This window comes from Bombus affinis, chromosome 6, assembly GCF_024516045.1.
Source record: "Bombus affinis isolate iyBomAffi1 chromosome 6, iyBomAffi1.2, whole genome shotgun sequence".
Lineage (NCBI taxonomy): Eukaryota > Metazoa > Arthropoda > Insecta > Hymenoptera > Apidae > Bombus > Bombus affinis.
This window is the reverse complement of record NC_066349.1, coordinates 9,462,195-9,483,605: the sequence shown is the minus strand read 5'-3', so window position 1 is coordinate 9,483,605 and position 21,411 is coordinate 9,462,195. Positions and strand designations below refer to the sequence as shown.

The window sequence follows — 21,411 nt, the reverse complement described above, 5'->3', positions numbered from 1 at the left end:
AAGAAAGATTCACGAATCTCGAGGCAGGTTCGATAGGATTTTTCGAGACGAAATAAATACCTAGTTCCCCGTAGAAGAATTCCCAGGTGGCTATAGTTGCTATCGACGATAACGCGAGAATACATTGCGTTTCGATCGCTGGAAGATCGGTGGAGGATGGCGAATAACACCGCGATAAAAGTAACGAGGAAATCGGCTTATATTAAATTTCCTCGCTTTACAAGACAGATATCTTGGCGTGTAATAAAGATACCGGGGCTAGCTGTTTCCACCGTTCGACCCCAGAAATCCCCGGGGTCGCCGGTATATCGGGTCGCGAGGCCAACGAACTCGCCACGATCCCTAACCCGGTCAACCGCGACACAGATCCGACGTAGCAACCCTCTAACCCCCTATTCCCTGTTTATGCGTTAGCGTAACATCGATTTCGCCGAATTAGAACACGCGTGAAGCGATGGCATTTCAAAAATTGCTCACCCATGGTGTTTGCCTCGCGTCGTTTCACCTTTTTTTATCTTTTGGATTTTCCTTGTTTCTCTGTTCCTGCCGCGCAATTTCAAATGGTAATTGATAGCTGATTTCATTTTACACGATGTTAATTATCGATGTAGTAATTACAACATTAATTTTCATTTATTTTGTACGATGAATACTATATTTTATTGAGAAATGATAGAATATCGTTGTTCGTTGGTTCAACCGGCGCTTTGTATTTTTGAGGGATCATTTGGGTGATTGCTGTTATCGTTATTACGCTGCTATAGTATTTTATTGAAACGTCAGTTTTGGATTATCGCCGTACATATCTGATGGATATATTCTCTGTATGTTTTTAATTTTATCTTCTGCATTTTATAGAATATCATTTACTTATTATGCGAACAAATAACTTCGCTGCTGTATATAATTTTTTATAATTTGCTGTAAAGTTATTGGATTTTCAAGTGTCTCCGTTGACGCAGATACGCGGAGTAGGTGTATTTTCTTGAATGAGTAGTTGCAATTATACAGTTAGGAAAACGTGTTTTTTTTCTGAAAAATGCGTAGATTCTACAAGGAAACGGATATGGCAACGTTATCGTTATACGATGTAAACCATGCAACAGGCGAGTCAGAGGTGACAGCATTTTCCAAACTACATACTGTTCTACTATTGGCAATATTCCATGGACTTTCACAGAAAACCATTTCTTCTCTCTTCACATGAAAGCTTCCATTAAATAGAGATTTAGCTCTGGAAAGGTTCAGAGGAACCTTCCCAGAAAGCATTCTAAAAGAAAACAGAGAAAGCAGAAAAGAAACATAAACATCTTAGGATCCTTTTCAATCGATTAAGCGATACTGACCAGATTTCAAGATAAATAAAAAAGAAAACGATTGATATTTGTAATATTCCCACTTTCCTTTAATTTGAAGTCTATAAAATTTATCAGGGCCGTGTCTAAGCAAATCTTCTCATACGCCAGATAAGTCAACCTTAAATTTCTAAAATTAATAATTTTCCAGTAACTTAACAACTCATTTACGTGCCTGATGCTTATTTCCACCGTAAGAATAATGCATCTCTCAAAATCTCTTCTCTTCCATTCGTCTTTATCAATTACCATCGATCTATATCGACCATCCATCTTCCCCAACAACGTGCTTGATACCAAACCCATTTCCATACAGATTAGAAGGTTTACGTACAGGTTACGGGCGCTTTTGGTCAAATGATTGGCCGGTTAGTGGATTAACATTCACCGCTGGCAGAAACACTGTTTTCACCTTGCACAATCGGGGCGCGCGTGCATTCGGTCAGTGGAATCGGTCAGGCCGCGATAGTTTCATCGTGGCTCGCGTATTATGCAACAATTTCATTAATGCGGTGCGAGCTAAGGGTCTACGACCCGGCTATGGCTAGGAATAGCATAAGCCACGGCGTTGAGGAGGGATAAAAAAAAATACATATATATGAGACGAAGGAAAAATAGAAGGAAAAGAAGAAGTATGAACGAGGACGCATTGGCCACTCGCGGGGGCTTTCTCTGTTCGCCGGTCTGCATGTGTCTTCGTTATCCGCCGATCGATCTGCCATTTCGCTCGAGCGTAACTCGCACACCCTCGATTCGTGCACTCGTTTCGCCTTCCGTCCCTTGCGTAACGCCGCGCGCGTGATTGCGTGCTGCACCGGCTTGCACACGATGCACTACCTGCCTGTTTAAATGGCACTGTCCAAGGAATTCAATCTCCTTTCGAGCTTCGGTCCGCTCTCTAAAGGAATTTCGATAGATCGAAGATTCGTTAAGACGTTGGCTGCCACGCGAATTCTCTATATTTTGGCCTGCGAGCCGCAATCGATCGAAATATGCTACTATATCGTAAATGATATGTAACTCTTGCAAAATATTATATTGCGATTTCTGTGCTTTTTTTCCGATAATAATTTCCTTTCCCTTCTTTTCGTTCATATTATCGACAATATTTTAAACGAGATGTAATTTATCTTATTCTAACGATTCTAACAATATTTAGTAGAAACGACGATCACCGTGGCAAACAACGTGTTGAATCTGTTGATCGAGAAAATTCGTCGTACGAATTTTCAAACTTTTGGATTATGTTCATGGATTTATTTGTGGATTTTCTGTATTTTAAAACGCGTTCTTTTATATCTGCGGGAAACAAATCGCATAATTTTTAGGTTTCCATGTATCGAAGTGATCTGCTTGAAATTGACTTGTTTTTTATTGGATTAACAGGTTAACTAGAACGAAGAGTTAATTCGTTGCGTAGATTGTCAATTTTTCCACATAATACTTTGTTTCTTTCCGAGTGACTTATTCTTTTACGCGCTACAATATTCCTGTCGAATTCTTCGTTAACAGCAAAATGGATATAACTGTAATTAGTTTGTCTTTATTGGGGTCTAATTTCCTGGTTGTAGAAGTTGATAGGGTTAAAGGAAAGTTGAAGTTAACGGTAAAAACACGTCTTCTTCGTGTACCTTTTTATGCTTGGCGTTATTGCTTTCCTAGCCCCTTGCTTTATGTCTCTTGCCGTGGGTACTGTGACGTCAACGCTAGATATTTACTGCATTAACTCTAAAGCAAAACATCGGTGTATTGTACACAATTCACGTCCGGTAATCCACGGTCTCGTAATTTGGAATTAAAATCAGAATTAAAGTTCAAGCTAAATATCCGGTGAATTTTTCATCGTGTAAGAAATTGAACGACAAAGAAATTAAGCAAGTGTTCTTTTTATGTAACGTCTGTAAAGGATCCTGTCGAAAGCATAGCTGAGACGTATTCACGGAGATTTGAGAAAGTTGCTTTTTCGCTCTGCTAGTTTTGACAGTTGTAGCTGACTTTAAAGTACACAGAATTTTGTAAGCTGCGAATTTATAAATATTTCCATAGTTGAATCATATACTAACTCGTTCAATCGAGGCCACGTTATTTTATCATGCAAGTACTTAGGTACGTTGCAAGTATCGAACGAATGCTTTCTATTGCTTGGCGCAATTTTGTAAATGTACACCGCCAATTTGTAGAACTTTTCAAGGTGTCCAGTCGTTCTATATCACCTCGACATAAGAAATGTGCAATACATCGTTGTGTAAGCCGTTTGTTTTGTAAGGTATATTATGAAAAAAAGGAAGTTTCGATGTTTAAAATACTTGGTTCTGCGTAACGTTCTCGCTTCTGGAAAAATTACTCAAGATTTAGTAGAAAGATGAGGAAAATATTAAAGCGCGAACGAGAAATTCCTAAACGATTGCTTGCAAAATTTATAAAATACTTATCCGCTGAGATTTACAAGATTCTGGAACTCGGTGAAAAAGTGACACAAGTACATACTTTTCAAACAACTAAGACGAATACAAAATGGATATAATAAGTATTGGAAGATAGAAAACTATCTACAGGATTTTATTTCCAAGACTTTACGACTGATTTAACAACCAACCACAAAAATACAAACTGTAAACTTTCAGTTTAACGAACGACGACCATCGATCAGAAGACAAATCGATTCTCTTCGCTTCTTTGGGGAAAACAATTCTTTCGATAAAAGAAATAACTTCGTCTCTATTCTGAAAGATAAACTTTGTCAAATCGCACGTACTTTCGGCCACAAATTTTTAAATGCAAATTTCCAACTTGACAGTTAAACGACATCGATCAAAAACTGATCAATTTTCTCTTTACTCTTTACAAGACTTTCTTTTACAAAAACGATTCTATCATTAAGAGATCGCCAAAAATAGTTTGAAACTAACACGGAGTGTTCAATTCGTATCGTAATACATTTGATCGTATGCAGTTAGATGGAGAAGAATTTTTCAGTCGATTGGAAAAGGGTCGTGCGAGAAAGAGGCGACCGAAACGTGGCTCGAGGCGTCCTGTAACCATGAAGTTTACAACACAGAGAAACAAGCCGCGGTGCTTTCACTTTCCGAGAGGCAGCGAACGATTGACATCATCATCGTGCTCCGTGTGTTGTCGTTTCATCGTGTCCCGGTTTGCCTCCGTGGATCCGTTCGACTTCCGGCAAACTGGCCGATTTCGCAATCGAATTTATTTCGTCGTCCGGCACTTGATGCAATTCAGCCGGCGAATCAAATCGACTTAAACGGTTCAATTAACCGGCTCATTTGTCCAGTCGTCCTGTTCAACCATGGTGTCCCTTCGTCGTCGTGCTATTCGATCGAATCGTTTTCGTTCCAACTTTATTCGCGACTCGGACGTTATTCCGTGGATTGTCTAATCCGGAGGATATTTAGGTGAGAGTTCTAGATTGAGGGGAATTTAAACGGAAATTAGAGAATTTACAGGGAGTTGGAATGAAAATTGGAGAATTCCAGTGAATATAGAACAGTGGCTCTTCGTGTTTAAATATAGTCAAATAGAGTATCGTGGATTTCTCGAGGTATTTGATCGAATATCGTCACGGTCATCGTGAATGATTCTTAAATCTAGGTGAGCAGAAAAAAGTTGACTCGGGTGTTAACAGATTTGGAAAAACTTCGCTCGAATTGCATCGAATCTAGGGAAAATAAATTAACCCTGAAGGTCTATGCGAACTTTCGTTTGATATTGTAGTCCTGTAATAATATTAGTATTGGGCAATGCTTGATAAAACATGTACTCGCACTTGTTTGATTCTAATCGTTGTTTAATCGAAATCGGTAATTTCGGGAAAATGATGACGTTCACTGTTGAATCTTGCGAATTCCATAAAACTCCGAATCGCAGAAAGTTTCATTTCGATTACGTCGAATCAGCAAAAACTAGAACGAAGATCGTAGGATCCTGAAACAAACATCGTCTATATATAGCCTAATCTAAGCACCAAGGTATTAAAGGAAGATTAGACCAAAGGTCGTTAAGATGAACAGAACTTACGGCGAAGTCTGTCCCGAGTGTGCAAGTCGTGCCTAATAGAGAGACTCAGGTGGTCGAATATCTGGCGAGTCTGTTTCAATAATAAACGATGGTTCGACTAGCGAAATATCAGCGGTGGAGGCGGTTTTAAGGTCGCGCGTACCGAATTTCGGCCGGTGAAGATTAAAGGTGCGTTGACATCGTTACGTCAACGCGGTTAAATTGGTCGGGTCGTGCGCGCGTTGCGGAAACTAACGCGTGCACGAGGCCTTATGTAAACCCTGCTTACTAACTTACATAAATTCGCTCCTGTGGCGAAACTCATGTGCTCTACTAAAGAGCGAGAGAAAGAGCAAAAGAAAATCACGAACGCAACGACCTGCTTCGCAGTACCAAAAAATGGCTACCAGTAAATTGTAATGAACGCAAGTCAAGATTTGGTATTCGCTCGATAAATTAGTTCAATATTATTTCGCACATAGTACGTATATTTTTGCGTAGTGTTACCGTATAACGTTATTAATAATCTCGTAATTGGCACGACATTAAACTCGAATTACAAGAAAAGCAAAGAGGGAAACGAAAGAAAGGGTCGCGTCCTCGTACCGAGACCTCGAGTTACCATTTCCTTCGCGAATTTTCTCTCTCCGTGACACGTGTTAATCATCCCGGAGACTGTACCGGTGGTTGAAAAGCCTACATCGAAAGAGATCCAGATACGGAGACGCGTCAGAGTAGCGGGGAAGAAAAGTGGAAGAAAAAAGATTGCAATGGTAAATCGAGGTCGTTCGCCGCTCCACTTTTCCGGCGTCGATATTAAAAATTAGCGCGGCCCTCGGTGTCCCGTAGCGATCAAAACGAAGCAAGCGGAAAATGGCTGGTGAAACTTTCTTCTTCTTTGTATGTAGGAAAGTAAGAGGAGAGAAGAACGAGGTGACGTGCAGATGTGCCACACCGTGATTTTTCCAATTTTCCTCGTGCACGCACACGCGTGTGTCGCTCGATCAAAGAGAAAGGACGCGGATTTAGTGGTCTTCGTTGTATAGTCTTTCTCTGTTCCTCTTGGCTTTGCGAAACGTTCCATCCTCGTCTTGCCAACACGATGGTCTTTCTCGATCTTTCCGCGCGGACGCATGCGTCAGTGATCTCTCAAGGCCTTCGCGCATTAACGCCGAGTGCTGTTTGCTTCGTCCCACTTTCCTTAGCGCCCGGTCAACGACCCGGCGGGTAGGTGAGTTTCCAAGGTGCACCAACACGTACACCCGTCTCTTGATTCTATTCCATCCAAGAATACATCGGCGCCGCGCGCGCAGTGTCTCTCAAGCTGCGCTTCGACGTTTCGCCCTCGCCAACAGCTCGTCGCACCCCTGCTCGTTACACGGAGGGATGAGAGCTTTCTATGTATACTTGCTGACAAACAGCTCCGCGCCAAGTGGCTTGGGATTTTTCGCTTGGGTCAGGGTTGGAGGAACGATTTTGTGCAATTCGTTATGCAGGTGTCAAGAGAGAGGATTATTTGAATAGAGAGAAAGGTGAAATGTCGGTCTTTAATTCAAGTTTGTCGATGAGAATCGTTCGAGGTGTAATTACGATCTCGAGGCATTTTTCTCAGCAATTATATTCTATAAAATATAAATGTTCTAGAGAGAGGAATGTTGAATCTGGGTTGGTTTAATGGAAGCTGAAGAAAATTTGGGGTAGCTCGTGTAAGGTATTATTTGCTTGTAACGAAAGAATGAGCGCGAGAAGATAGACAAAAGAGAATTTTACACAACGAAATGAATAAAATAGAATAGGTAAAATAAGATACCGTGTAATTGAAATCTCTCCCAAATCAGATTAATAAAACAAACTGCTGAATTATTTACGAAATAATGATCTTTAATACATCGTCTAACCGAACATCACAGTGTCGCGGTTCTCGATTCTGACTCTCATTTAACATTTATCGCTTCTACCCAAAAGTCTCTTTCCAAATTCTATCGTCTCCTTTGTTTAATTAATTAATTTCGCGATCTGTCAAATTTTGTTCCTATTGCAACCTAGAAGAGTGAATTTTGATGAAAAAAGAAAAGTGGCATAAATCGCCATGGAAAAAAGTGGATTTAGTGACGCGTTAGCGATAGCACAGCTAGGGTTCATAAATTTGCGGGTGTATTTGCACGCGAAAGCAATCGCCAAACAGTTCTAACGCGCTCCGCGACGAGGCGCCACTGTCCTTTCGCGAATCCCGAGCCGCGAGTCGGTACGACAGGAAATTCGCGACTCGTGGGTCGGTATCGTGACGTGCAAATTCCTCCTGATAACATTATCACCTAATAGATAGCAGAAGGACCAATTTCGGCCCGCCACCACTAGCGGGAATTTTGAACAGAGGATAGAATGGTAAACAGAAGGTTGAAGGCAGGTTTCAGGTAGCTGAGAAAAGGGTCAGGTACGAAGGGTGAACAAAAAAACGATTGACCCTCGTTCGCAGGCTTATTTCTAACTCCATGATAGGGATTTTGTGGAATTCACATAATCAGGGCAGCGGTTTAGAGAGAGACCCGTTTCATGCGCACTATCGTATGAATAATTGCGACAATACGTAGTTTTTACTGATTCATTTTATTGCGAGTTTTGGAGCATATTATAAATTACGTAATAAGTAAACAGAAAATATCGATAATGTTAGAAATATATTTTGTTCTATTTGTAAAAACATGAATTGACATAAAAATCCTTAAGGGACTAGTAAGATAAATATAAGGAACTCATCGGAAATATACTTTTAAAGATAACGTTTTCCTTGCTTTCTAAGATCGAACTCTAATGAGAAATAATTGGAAAAATGATCGTTTGCATTGTAAACGCGTTATCGGTAAATTTCACTTCGTACGAGACGCGTCTATTCCTGGACGATTGGTGTCGTGTGGCCCACTTGTAAGTACGCGGGCAATATAAAGGTAAGTACGATGTTCAATTGAACGCGATGGCTGACAGTATAACGGAAACGTTGGAACAAAAGTGACGTATTTATCAATCAGATAAAAGCCTTTCAATAAAATCGGACTAAACATCCTCGTTTATTTACTAATGGCTTCGATTCTTTCCTAACCGTTCATTCGTTTCCAATTGCTAATATGGTACAATGTTTTTCTGTTATAGGTAAGTGAAAATCTTGGCTTTCTTTGCTGCTAGCTGTACCACACTTGGATGTAAGTAATTTTCAAATCAATCGCAGATTAAACTAGTCTACGTCTGGTCGTCATAAACATAATAGGCTTATGTCGATATACACTCGTTCAACAACAATAAAAGTACGTAAAAATCACTAAAAAAGAAAAATATCATAAATATCGCTACAGATCAAAGACAAGTTTCAAAAACTATTTACAATTTCACATACAGTATTCTATCAAAATTCTGCGCTTCGTTTTATAATTTCCGATCCCCACATAGAAAAGTTATTCGCCTCAAAAAAAATCTCGATCTCGAAATAACAACACGAGTTGTATAATAATCGTACTGGAAACGTACATAGCCTATCACAAAGTAAAAATAAATGTCATAAAATGCTTAAACTCTGCGCCCGACTCCCCTCTATCTTTACCATTCTCGACGTTGCGCCGCGTTGAATTCCGCGCCCATAAAGCCAGTCACCTGTGACAACACGAGTGCACGGGGTTGAAAAAATAGCCAGCGCTGTAAATATCTAGCCGCGTCTCCCGTCGCAGTTTCAACCCCCAGTTGGTTACAAGTAAAACAGTAAAACAACCGGATGGTAAAAGTGTCCCGGCGCAAACACGACCCGCGTGCGTCATCGCAGTCCTACGCAAAGGAAGCGCGGGCACAAAAGAGCACAAGAGATATCCGCGAAAGACGGAAGGGTCACTCGTTGGGCCGGAGATCGCGTGGGTATAACGGTGGCGCGTGCGCGGAATCCCCGCAGCTCTCAGCTCTCACCCTCTCGATCAACCCCACCACCCCATTCATGGACATCAACCCTGGAGAGTACGCGGTGCGCCTACCATTGTGGCACACCGACAGTGTCCGACACGTTGTCATTAGTGCGACACGGGTATGTCAGCGAACGTGGCGAGCGACGATCCACCCGAAATCGGGATCGTCGATCACACCATGAACAACGGCGGCCCTCTCTATCCCATAGAGGTGTGCGAGGCCACCATCGCGGTCAACGAGACGCAGAATCCCGAGAGTCGTCATCAACGCGTCAAAGGTTCGTTCCTCCCATTATTTTCTCCTTTCGCTCTGTGTTTTCCACAGGAAACATGAACTTGAATTCGGCTGTGATTCATATTCGTCGTTACGTTCGTCGTGTTGTGACACTTCGTTGTTCTGGTTCTTTGTTATGGCTTGTTGTTTGTTTATTGACAATGGGGGTTGGGGTGCGGGGGGTTGAAGGTTACGTATGGTGATTCGATGATGAGATTTACTCGTGTGACAGACCACCTGTGAAACACGATATATTTTTATTGAATGGTTTCGTGGTTGCGCCTGATTGCGTATGTTTTTCGGTGCTAGGGGGAGTTAGGTGACAGATGTGATAGGGTAGGGGTTGCGTGATGGGACAGGATAGTTCAAGATGATTGCATGCTGTACGATGAAGTTATTTTTGCTCGGAGTGGGATTATGCTCCGCGCAGGTTCGACATATTTCGTGCTACGTAATGAGGATATCAGCATATCTGTTGAAGAAACGTCTTGAATTAGATACGTTTTTGTATATCTGTTTAGTAATGTCAATGTTCGTCAACATACGGTTACATGTGCTGGTTACATGGAAAATGTGTACGATGATTTCCGGATATCTTCTCGAAATAAGTTTCTTAAAGGGGATCCTTTATTCGAGACGTCTCTTTAATCAGCAGCTGTGAAATCAGTTCTCTCTTTAGTAACGAACCTTATCGCTCATCCTCGTTCTATATCATCAAATACTACGACACTTTCTTTGAAATAACATCAACTACGTTAAAATAACATCAATTACGATCAACAACCACGCTTTCTTTCATAAATGAATAAGTTACCACACTTTTTAGACGAAACTGTAACTCCTAAGTGTCTATGAGTATATGAAGAGTCGAGAGAAGGATCTGAGTAAAAATTGCATTGCATCATAAACTATGCTTCGGTTATTCCCGGGTTTGCTCTCGCGTATGCAGCTACCTCTCTTTCGCCGGGAAAAGCTTTGACACTGAAGCGTATCGATTTTTCCTCGAGCGGGGCTCACGTGCTCATTGACATTGACATTGCCCGCTACCACGGCCAGCCTACCTGCCACCTAGTGTCCACGAACCGATGCGTACCTGTCAACCAACTTGGTCAGCTCGCTACCCGATGGCGCTGCGAACGTTCGCGTTTCGTTTGCCCCGTGCGCGCCACTCGGTGATTCCCCAAGTTCACCGGCTTTTCGCGAAAAAAATCATTGCGATCGCGGCGCGGCGCGCGTTCCAATAATTTAGCGCCAATTTCGATTTCCTTAGTGTCGCCTCAGCTGTTTCTGTAATTATAATTCAACTTTAAGTTACATCTCTTTTTGTCGGATATGAAATTTCTCGTATTTAGGAATATTTGATAATTATTAATTAAAATGCTTTACAAATTTATGATATAGCGTTGTAACGGACAAATCAGTTTACAACCTCCTGCTATAGGAGTGAATGCAAAATTTCTGAGATTTGGGAATATTGGATAATTATCAATAAAGACAATAAATTGTCTCAAAAGTTTCTTTCGTCTTAGAAGGAAATAGTAGATGCACAACATTTTTTGTTGTTGAATAACGTTGTTTTTGGATCATACACAATTTAATAAAAAAAATAGAAAACAACAAATGTTGTGCATCGATAATTTTTTTACGAAAGGAAAGAAAGTTTTGGGACAACCTAATATCTGCAAAGCGTGGGATAGCTAATTCGGATGTTTATAACTTTCACAGTAAGATTGGATACAAAATTTCAGAATATAGAAATTTTATATAATTATCAGGTAAAGTACTTTACAAAACGTAATGTAATAGACACGGAAGTTTAGTGTCTTTTATCGAAATTTTAGAAATTCGTGAGTATTCGATAATCGTCAATTAACGTTCAAGAGAGATTTGGGAGTTCTATAAAGTTTTATGTCTTTTGCAAAATTTTACAAATGTTTCTGAAAAATCTTTTCGTTTGAAATAAGATTGAGTTTCGTGGAGACGAAACAGGGCGAGATTTGATTATGAAAGTGGCGAACTACAATGGCAATATAGGTCGTATTGGGTGTTGCATCGCGGCTTGTTTTCGTGGAACAAGAATGTGCCGATGGCCCACATTTTTAACGACACGATGGATTTCCCAACACGGCCTGGCCGAAACGCGCAACGGGGTCATTGCGCAATGGTTTCACTTCTCTTTATCCAGACTAGAGGCCTGGCAGCATTACATAAAAGCATTTATCTGTCAGGAGCCAAGCATCTAGTCCTGTTGAGCGACGGTCGCGTTCAACACGTTGCTACTCTACTTCACTCTCTTAACTGCCATTGCTCGTTAACATCGTGTACCAGAAATGAAAATCATTTCAATCGCAATTAGATGGTAAATTCGTGACATTTTTTTATTCGATTGAACAATGATCAAAAATAAGCACAAGTATATCGTTTATATATGTTTCTTAATACGACGAGTAAAATATTCTATTTAAAAACATTCCCTGTAATTAAATATAATAAACAACGACTATTAATTTCCTAAGTACTATGGGATCATGTATGTATTTGGTTATCGATATGGATCATGGTCGTGAAATTTGTTAATGTGGACCATTCATGTAATTAAAGTATAACGTGAAAACATGAACATTTGATTAATGAACATTTTAAATAAATATACATTTAATATTTACTTGACGTTTTAAATAGTATCCCAAAATACTCATAGCAAATATTGTAACAAACCGTACATAGTCATACGTCTTATTCAAAAGTTACTCTACTTAATGGACTTAAGTGGCTACTTAAAGCGTTTAAAAACGATCACTTGTATCAAACTTCTTATCGACACTTGAAACCGACTTTCAGAAGAATTTTCTACGAGATCGACCGTTTTATTCTGTTTAATTCTTCCACATTCAAAGCCAAAATTCGATCTTCTCCCCTGGCTGCCGATTCGCCATCCAAACCCCAGTCAACGACCACAATACGAACAATAAGTCACCTGTTCGACATCCTCTCTTTGCCTAAATGTACTTGCATACTCCGCTGATCAACAGCGAGCCCCGAGTGACTCTATTCATCTCGGCTAGTTCCACGAGAGATCGTTATGTGCCCGTCGCCCATTTAATACCATTTTAATCGATCCGCTAAGGCGAGTAGGCGCGCGCTAACCGGACACCTGATCCCGATGGAAGGCTACACTCGCCGCGGCCCTGAGGCCCCCAAGAGAGGGAGGAAAAGAGAAAAAAATCACGTAATAATAGATACGAGCGTGCACCAACGGCGACCTGGCTCGCTGTGTTTCGCAACGCTTCACAAAGGCTCAGGGCCGTTGTTCTATGACTACAACAGAACCGCTCGCGAGGTCTACGCCCGCTATCGAGGTCTCTTTATCCCTTCGCTTGCTATTCGAGACTCCCGCCTAGCTTAAAACTGTCCGACATCGACCGTTTCATCGGACGAAATGACGCGACTTCCGGAAGTCGATCGCGACGACAGGTAACGCGATGACGCGACCTCACTGAGTCATGACACGCGTATTTTTCTTCGTTCGATTTGTAGAAAAATTACATTTCTTTTTTCTCTTTTTTTAAGATCGCTTGAGGTCGACTGTTCGCCCTTTCTTTTTATTTTTCCTATCATTTAGACGTATCAATAAGGAGTTTGAAACGAGTTTTATCAGATTCGTTGATGAGGCTCTTTTCATGATTTTATCATTCAAATTACGGGTTTCCTTTTTTAGTTATTTCTTTTAATAGACGAATCGTATCGTTGTTATTCGATGTGTGTGATTTAATAAAATTAGGTATCGAAATAGGTATTATCATATAGTTGATAATCTTAGAAATATGTTATATTGATTTATAAAGGAACGTGATAATTATTGGTTGAATATGGAAATATGGTTCAGTGATTTAAGAAACTGCAAATGTGTATACATAAATATAGATGGATTTTAATATCGTTCAATTTTATTGATGGTATTATTTATTGAAGCATGTAACGTATGCATTCTATTGCTTGTTTTACGCGTGCTGCAGCCGTCATGCTTAAATGGAATGTAAGCACCGAAAATGCGTGTATCGATCGTAGTAATTTCGCACCTGGCTATAATAAACCCCGTTCACCACTTTATTATCTATTCTTCACATCGATCTGACCATTTACAGTTTCATAACAGTTATTCCAACCTACCATTATAAACTGAATTGCACATTTAATTAGGTTGCCTAAATGGGGTCAAGCAAGCTCCACCCACTCAATTTGCATAACATATCCCTCTCTTCGTTATGATTTAACGAATATCGCCATGAACAAAGATTTCCCATACAAATGATCCCTTATTTTTTATATTATTTTCTCAGCTTCCTAATTAGAATTAATTGTCCCGACATTTCAGTTCTATTTTATTACAATTTCACAAATTTCGCGAAGAATGCAAATCTTTGTTAAACAAATACTATTCTACGTTCATTAACACTAATTTTCTAATTTTTATCATTTTCAAGTACATCGACCGTCCAAATGTCTTAGTTTCTCGACTGCAATCGTGGAAAAATCTGCAGTCCGAGTACCAAAATATTAAATATTCTCTTTCCGTTGATATTTCTTTACATTAGTTTCCCGAATTTCTAATTTCTCAACTCCTGAATCTTCCAAGTATTTAAATTTCTCGATTACGCTCTAAAACGCCACGAAGAAGAAAAATTCGCCTTCGCTCTAATTTTCTAATCCTCTAATATTTCAATATTCTGACCCTTCGAACAACAAAACGAATTTCCTAAGCAAACACAATTCCACGTTCGTCGGTGTTCCCGCAGGTTTCTTTTCTAGCGTCCTAATTTTCTCATCTATGTTCTCGCGAACGCTTAGTCCTCTAATCCCGATCTTCCGATTTCACGAACCGCCAACACCTTCATCCCACCTAGATCCTTTTATAATCACCTTCCGCCGACAAAAGCCACAATTTCAACACGTAGCACGAAACGTGCAACACCTAATTATCTGTAAACCCTAATCCGACTGTAATCGATACGAAATCCCAAGACAGTCGACTGGAATTTATGGAAGGCAGTTCTCGCGGAATGGTTGGACGCGTCACGTGCCGGCGCGTGCACGAGCAGAAGAGGCACTCTTCTCGATCAGGATGATGAATCGCGGCGGGAAGCGTGGCTCGGCCACGTAACTGGGACGAAGTCCCCGAGGCGCCAGGCGGATCGTATTCTCGGAGGAGCACGGCGTAAAAACCGAAAAGATCGTTCCGTGGCTATGAGGCGAGGTGAGAGTGCTTTCACCTTTCTCCCTGTTCTTCGTCCTCTGTCGCACCAGTCCACGTCTCTTTCTCGCTCTTATCGAGCCGCTTTTACTCTCGATCGCTACTACCTGCTGCTAGCTACTGCCGCTTGCTGGCTGCTTGCGTCTGCTCCACCATGGAGAAAGCAGTCCTCCGACTTCGTCGTCTTTGCCACATTTCTTTCTCTAGTTCCATCGTTTCTTTCCTCCTATCTTCTCTTTGCCTTTCGAGATCGCGTACGAACCCTTTCTTATCGCTATGTCTCTTTCTTATCGACAGCGTATTTCCATACGAATTCAGATCTTTGACGATATAATTAAGAACACGGATCTCGGATAGAAAATTGTTTTAATCCACTAAGTATGATAGAGAGTATTATACTTTGGGTATTTTATATATCTTTTCGTGTTACGTGCATTGCGCGCGACTTTGTATCTTCAAACTGCGAAGGAAATCCGGCGTCTACGTATCGTAAGAGGACGAGATGTTGAATCGTTCGCCGCGAGCTTTCATATTTATATTTTCGTGAATAGCATCAAAGAAGAAGAGACGAATGTCCTGCGAACAAACTTTGGGTAAAAATAGGAAGATATTTGTAAGAAAACTTAGCAAAAGTTTGTGATTTTTAATATATTATTCACCGGTCAGAAACATAAAATTCGTCTATTAATGCAATTCCTTTATCTTCGATAGCTTTCAGGATATTCTAGAAGCTATGCGTTCGATCACCAATTATAATCTACTAGCTATTTTCACGCTCAAGATGCGAATGACAGCCGATGGAAGAGACATGTGTCGAATATTTTTAGCTGAACTATGAGTCTGTAAAATTTGATCGAAATCGAAGTATCGCATATGGACAGTTTCTTTTGTTAGAGTTGAAATATATAGAAATCCGTTTCTACTGAAACTGGAGCAGTAGGTGTAACTTCGATGTTTTAGATCTACATAGGTGGAAAAGGGGCTCAGTTTCAAGCTGTGACGCACGCACGTCCTTGATTATCCCGGTTCTACCAGGGACACCGCTAATACATTGACTTCTTTGTTATAGATTTACATGTCGCGGTAATGATTCACTTGCAATAACGATTGAATAACTTGTACACAATTTCTTAATCATTATACATGTCGATAGACCGGCGTAGATTGCGGTCAAGCGATTTGTGGTTGCAGGTGGAATACATTCCTGAGTAACTACAATATCCTTTAAGCCTTCTTTTCTTTTTTTTTTCCTTTTAATATTCCACATACTGCATATAATTGCCCAATATTATTCCGTTCTAGATTAGAAAATTTCTGCCCTAGTTTAATTCTAAGGATAACTGCACGATAATTGTTTTATATTTATCTTCGATTATCGTATCGATCGGTATACCGTTTGGATGTCGTATAACAAAATTCCCCAAATTTGTCGAATTAATTAAAAATATGAAGAATTCTTGACATTAATCCACGACTCCGTTTGTGACAATTTTTGCAAAATATAATGACTTTTGGTAAATGAATATTAGGTAAAAATAAATATGTAGCTATCTGTCTACTTAATCGTTTATCATCTTATAATTAAGTTTCCTAGATTTCGTTTTATAACATTTCCGTCATGATCAATTGTATCGATTCGAGTTCGGTTCACAGAAAGATTACGATGCTTCCCGGATGATCTAATACTATTCACGACTATTATTTCTTCACTTTCGCTACCGTATTACCACTGCTTATTAACCATTGTTGTATTCTACATGACAATTAAATTCAAACCCTATTATATAATAGCCTTACGTTTCATAAAATACCGTAATCAATGAAGTTTTATATAATAATTTCTATCGCCACGTTACGCGAAATAATAGAAATCTTGCTCCGTGAAATGAATCACTTTTACATTATACAAAAATAAAATTTACATTACCGGAATAGATACGAATTGGCTTATTTGTTTATTAGCAGTGACCCTGTTCAAGCATGCCTCCATTAACCCACCCCTAGAAAACTCATCACATCAAATTAGTACGTGAACAGAATTTATACACCTTCGCATATTATTATCTTCTCCTACGAATTCGTTTCAATAAATTTCGCCTAAAAATCTCATCTCCATAGAAACGACTGCCCAAATGGCTCCTGAAATAGCCGCAGGGAAAACACCCCTAATTCGATGGACGTTGGTGAACAGCGAAATCTGCTCAATAGATATAGGTAGACGTTAAAGAGTCCCCTTCTAAAAGATTCGAAGGCTGGCGTTAAAGAGCCAGTAAGAGGAATTTCGTCACGAACGGCAGCTTTTACGATATCCAGCGTTGTTGTTGAGCAACGTGAAACGGGCCTCGGCCGTCCTGGATGTCGGACGGTAACCCCAGCCGAATCAAGGCCGGCGCACACGGAGACGGCTCTTACTTTCACGCGTTAGAGACGCCGCTCGTGCTCGCTTATATCAGCGATGGGACTTTACAGGGACTCTGGGACCAGCTTCCAAGCTTGTCCACACGGCCCTTCTTCTCTTCGAGAACTCGTGACACGATGTTCCGTTCGTTGTAAACGAATTTTCCTGCGTTTATGGGAAAATGTGCAAGGCTACGTATAAATGAGTATAGTATGGAAAACTATGGAAAATATTGAAAGCAGAGTAGTACTTATTATAATATCTAGTGCATGAGACAAATTTCTGTTGAAGATTTTTATTCCTTTTAGTTACGATGATAAAAATATAAAAACGTATAAAAATCCTCGGTCAGGCTAGAGGTGTTCGGATCTACTCGTTAAATTTACATATTAGAATGTTCTAACGAAATTAGAAAGCGCATATCGCGCGAATGAGGATTCATAACCAGATCGCGAACTTTCATACAGATTCGTATTTTTGCTGATATTACGTTGGGTATTTTTCTACAATTTTGTATTTGTTCGTGAACATTCGCAGTGTGTTTATCGTAAAATAGTAGGAATCAGTAGGTGCCGTAATATTTATGGTAGTTTACATTCGATACGAGATTCATCAAATTTTATCTCATTGCTGTTGCCTGATTTCTCGAAGAGCGATGACTGTCTCGTGTTCTTGCAAGTCGAATTAACTTCGCTGTTGAAGTTTGGCTCGTGACAATGAGTAGAAATGGCCGATGAATAGGCGGAAAGTGAAAGAGGAATGTGTTAATCGTTTCACTGTTTCGCGTCGGGGAAAGACTTTCGAATCGTTGGTTGAAAGTAAACTGTAGAGTCGCGAGCAGCCGTTACTTTCGCCACGCGCATGCAAGCTTTCCGTAAAAATGTAATATCTGATCGTTAGCGTAAACTATGACGTGGTCGAAGCTCCACGTAAATCGTGTGAGATCGTGATAAATGGTCTCGCCCGAAGGTCGTGATATATCGATTTATCGAACCAGTATCGCGACCAAACCATTGCATCGAACAGGATGGAAAAGTAGAAACATATTTTCAAATGTGATAGCATACAATTATTTGATGGTATAAGCGAATTGATTCATTCCACAGTTCCTTCCTCTCTCTCGCTAACTCTCCTCTCTTTCTCTCATTCATTTATATATTATAAATTAATTTCATATTAATATCCCTTTCATGAAATACATATCGATGCCAAACCTGTCACAAATAACACAATGTATACTAAATTACGTCATACGTAGCATCTATTGAATTGGCAACTAAGTGATTGCGGATTTTGTCATTACCATCTAATGACAAAATCCGCAATCACTTAATTGCCAACTCAATACATGCGCCAAAACTAATATCACGATCTGACGGAAATGAGAACTGTTTTCTGAACCAAGTTTAGTAGATTAGTTATGGAGATTCGTATGGAATGGAAATCGAGTTCCTTCTGGAGATTCACGATAAAAGATCGACGCATAGATGGTACATTATTTCTCTGTCGACAAATAGACTACAATCGAGCGATACCTGGGACCTCGATGGCCTTGCTATCCGCGCTGGACCGAAACGTCTTGCGAAACTCAGATTATTTTCGATCATCCACCTATTTGTTCGCGTCGAATCTGCCTCGTATCCCCTGCCATTAACAGTGCTTCGTATTCTGCAAATGGTATCGTCCCACGATACTTTCCAGACATTCAGGATTGCTGCAACAACGTCTGATTAATCACTTCCTCTCTTCGATTCTCTCCTTCCATGGGATCCTCTAACTTTCTGACGCCTTTTAGTGGTAATTAGTATTTACGAACGACACTTATAACGATCATCATGCTGAAGTATAATAAATAGGCTTTTTAATTATGACCCTAAACGTTAATAGTGGATTTTTTTTAATTAAATTTACTTGCAATGTTCAATTTGCATGTTTAATCGTGTTCAAATTTCTGTACTATTGTGTCTTCGACTATACGAAATAATTCTCGGTGAAAGAAAATTGTTTCGTGTTAAGAAAGTATTCCTTTTATCGTTACAAATTGCTCGCTTGTTTCTTCCATGAGATTCCCAAATCAGCGAATGGAATTTTTTACGTCCATTCTCCTATTTCCCAATATTCCAGTTCCAAACTTTCTCCACTTTCTGTACTTTTCGAACAATCTGGGGAATACGTTCGAGATGTGAAAAGAAACGTCTCGAGCAAAGTATATACATACTCACGAGAGTATTCGAATACATACCACGGAATATTTGTACGTTTATATTTCTTTAACAACGTAACAAATTTAACAATGATACACGATCATCCAGATTGCGTGAAATAAATTTGAAACCAATCTTCAAATGTATATAGAAGATACAACATATTTATTGTAAACACATATTCAGTAAAAAGAAACGGTACAAAGCACGAATAGTCCTATTAAAGATACCATAAGTATGAAAAATAATCCCACTGAATATTTAGACTTGTTAACTTCTACTAAATATCTTGTCATTTTTATACACATATATTTTCAGATTATTTTCAAACTCTACCAGTATATGACAGTATATGAGTATTTATGTTCCAAGGTTTCGTGAATATTCCGCTTCACTTCTTCCGAATAGCCGAAACTCTCGAGTTTGCTAAAACCTCGGCTCATCAAAATCCAAAGAAACGCCAATATGTCGTCCGATAAATATCGCGAAAGTTCAAAATGAAAAGTTTGACGACGTAATCACGAGTTCACAACATCGTGACATCGGCTGACTCTCGTTACGATGTTAATGAAATTTCATTTCGTTTAGTACAACGTAGTCGTACGGTGTTTCCACGGGCGTTCTAATACTTTCGTGGGCAACTGGTATACCGTATGGTTGGGCGGATTGGAAAATTTCCATGGCTCAAGACAACATGATACGTTGAATGATGGTGAAGTTGTCCCGTTGGCTGGTCTCTTGTCTGCATCGGCGTGTAAACACCGTGACGATCCTAATCTCTTGCGCAATGGCTGGACGCCCTTAATGAAATTTCAGGTCGGCCCCAGAGTGACGAAGCCGGTCATTGCCCTCGACTCGTTCGCTCGTTCCACTTTGCGGCCTCTCTCTGTGTTTCCTGGTTTCGTTCTACGCCTCGGTTTTGGCGCGGTTGTTTTGGCGCGCACATTCCTGATTGACGCGGCTGACCCATAAATATGCTGACGACCAAACCGTGAGCTACGTTTACTCTGCGATTAGCATCGATACCATCGTTTGTTCTGCTTTTTCTCTGATTTCTAAAACGTTAAGCTGGCCGTCCTTTAACCTTCGCGCAGCACGCGCTATATAATACCATTATCACGAGCGTGAAATATTTTATTTCGTAGCGATGAAACGAAGAATCGAACGAAAAGGTTCTTTACCTATGTGATAATTAAATTTATAGAAGAAATTCGATCTTACGAATTGACTTAAGATTAATGTAATTTAAATTTATCATGAATATAAATTTGCATAATTTAAAATGTATTATATTAAGTTGTCGGAAAAGTGTCTTTCTTTTACAGACACGTCTTTTACAACGACGCATTTTTATACAAAAATGAAACCTGATCTATCGAACGTTGTGATCTTTATTTCGATAGAATAAAATGGATCATACGTAATTCGACAAAATAATATAGCGGAAATAATATAAAAATAATAATATAAAAGTAATATAAAATGGAAAATGTTGTGCATCCATTATTTCCTTATAAAACGAAAGAAACTTCTCGGACGACCTAATAGCAACAGTGAGATATGTACGCGAGTCAGAATTGACCCAGTCTCAGTGTTTCGAACGAACAAAGTTAAGAAGAAACGTTTGCGTGTGTATGACACATTGGATTCTTTTACGTATTCTTTTAGGTATTGCAAATTAACTGCACGTGTGGAAAATGCGATCGGTTGGTGATAAATGAATGTACCGAATGTACGGATGTAACGGAGTAGCATATTTTTGTTCGTTTTGAAAGCATTACTTAAGAATACAGTGACACTGGAAAGATGATTAATGCGTTGGTTTCTCGGTTTGGAATAATATATCGTTGTCGTTCTACATTTACTTCTGTATATCTTTACCTGTGTATAGAATTTTACTGCCAACGTTAGTTCGATTGTTCGCGAAAGTTTAACTGCTTCTATAGAACGTGAAAAATCGTGCACCGTAAAGTT

General features: G+C 39.8%; 1 protein-coding gene and 1 long non-coding RNA gene across 4 annotated transcripts in view; one reads left to right on the top strand and one right to left on the bottom strand.

Annotated features, from left to right (window-relative positions):
- Window positions 1–21,411, top strand: part of LOC126917888 (nuclear hormone receptor E75-like) — a 213,243-nt gene that overhangs the window by 121,306 nt on the left and 70,526 nt on the right. The window contains exon 1 of one of the 3 annotated variants that reach the window (XM_050725288.1): window positions 8,120–9,588. The exons of the other annotated variants lie outside the window; for them this stretch is intronic. Within the exon in view, the coding sequence (XP_050581245.1) occupies window positions 9,432–9,588 (157 nt within the window). The 5' untranslated portion in view covers window positions 8,120–9,431. Of the gene's footprint in view, window positions 1–8,119; window positions 9,589–21,411 lie in introns of those variants that run through there. 3 annotated transcript variants of the gene reach the window in all.
- LOC126917909 (uncharacterized) lies at window positions 9,921–10,545 on the bottom strand. The gene is made up of 3 exons (XR_007711126.1): window positions 10,399–10,545; window positions 10,130–10,239; window positions 9,921–10,056 (listed from the first exon to the last, which is right to left on the bottom strand). It is a non-coding gene; the product is annotated as an uncharacterized LOC126917909 (long non-coding RNA).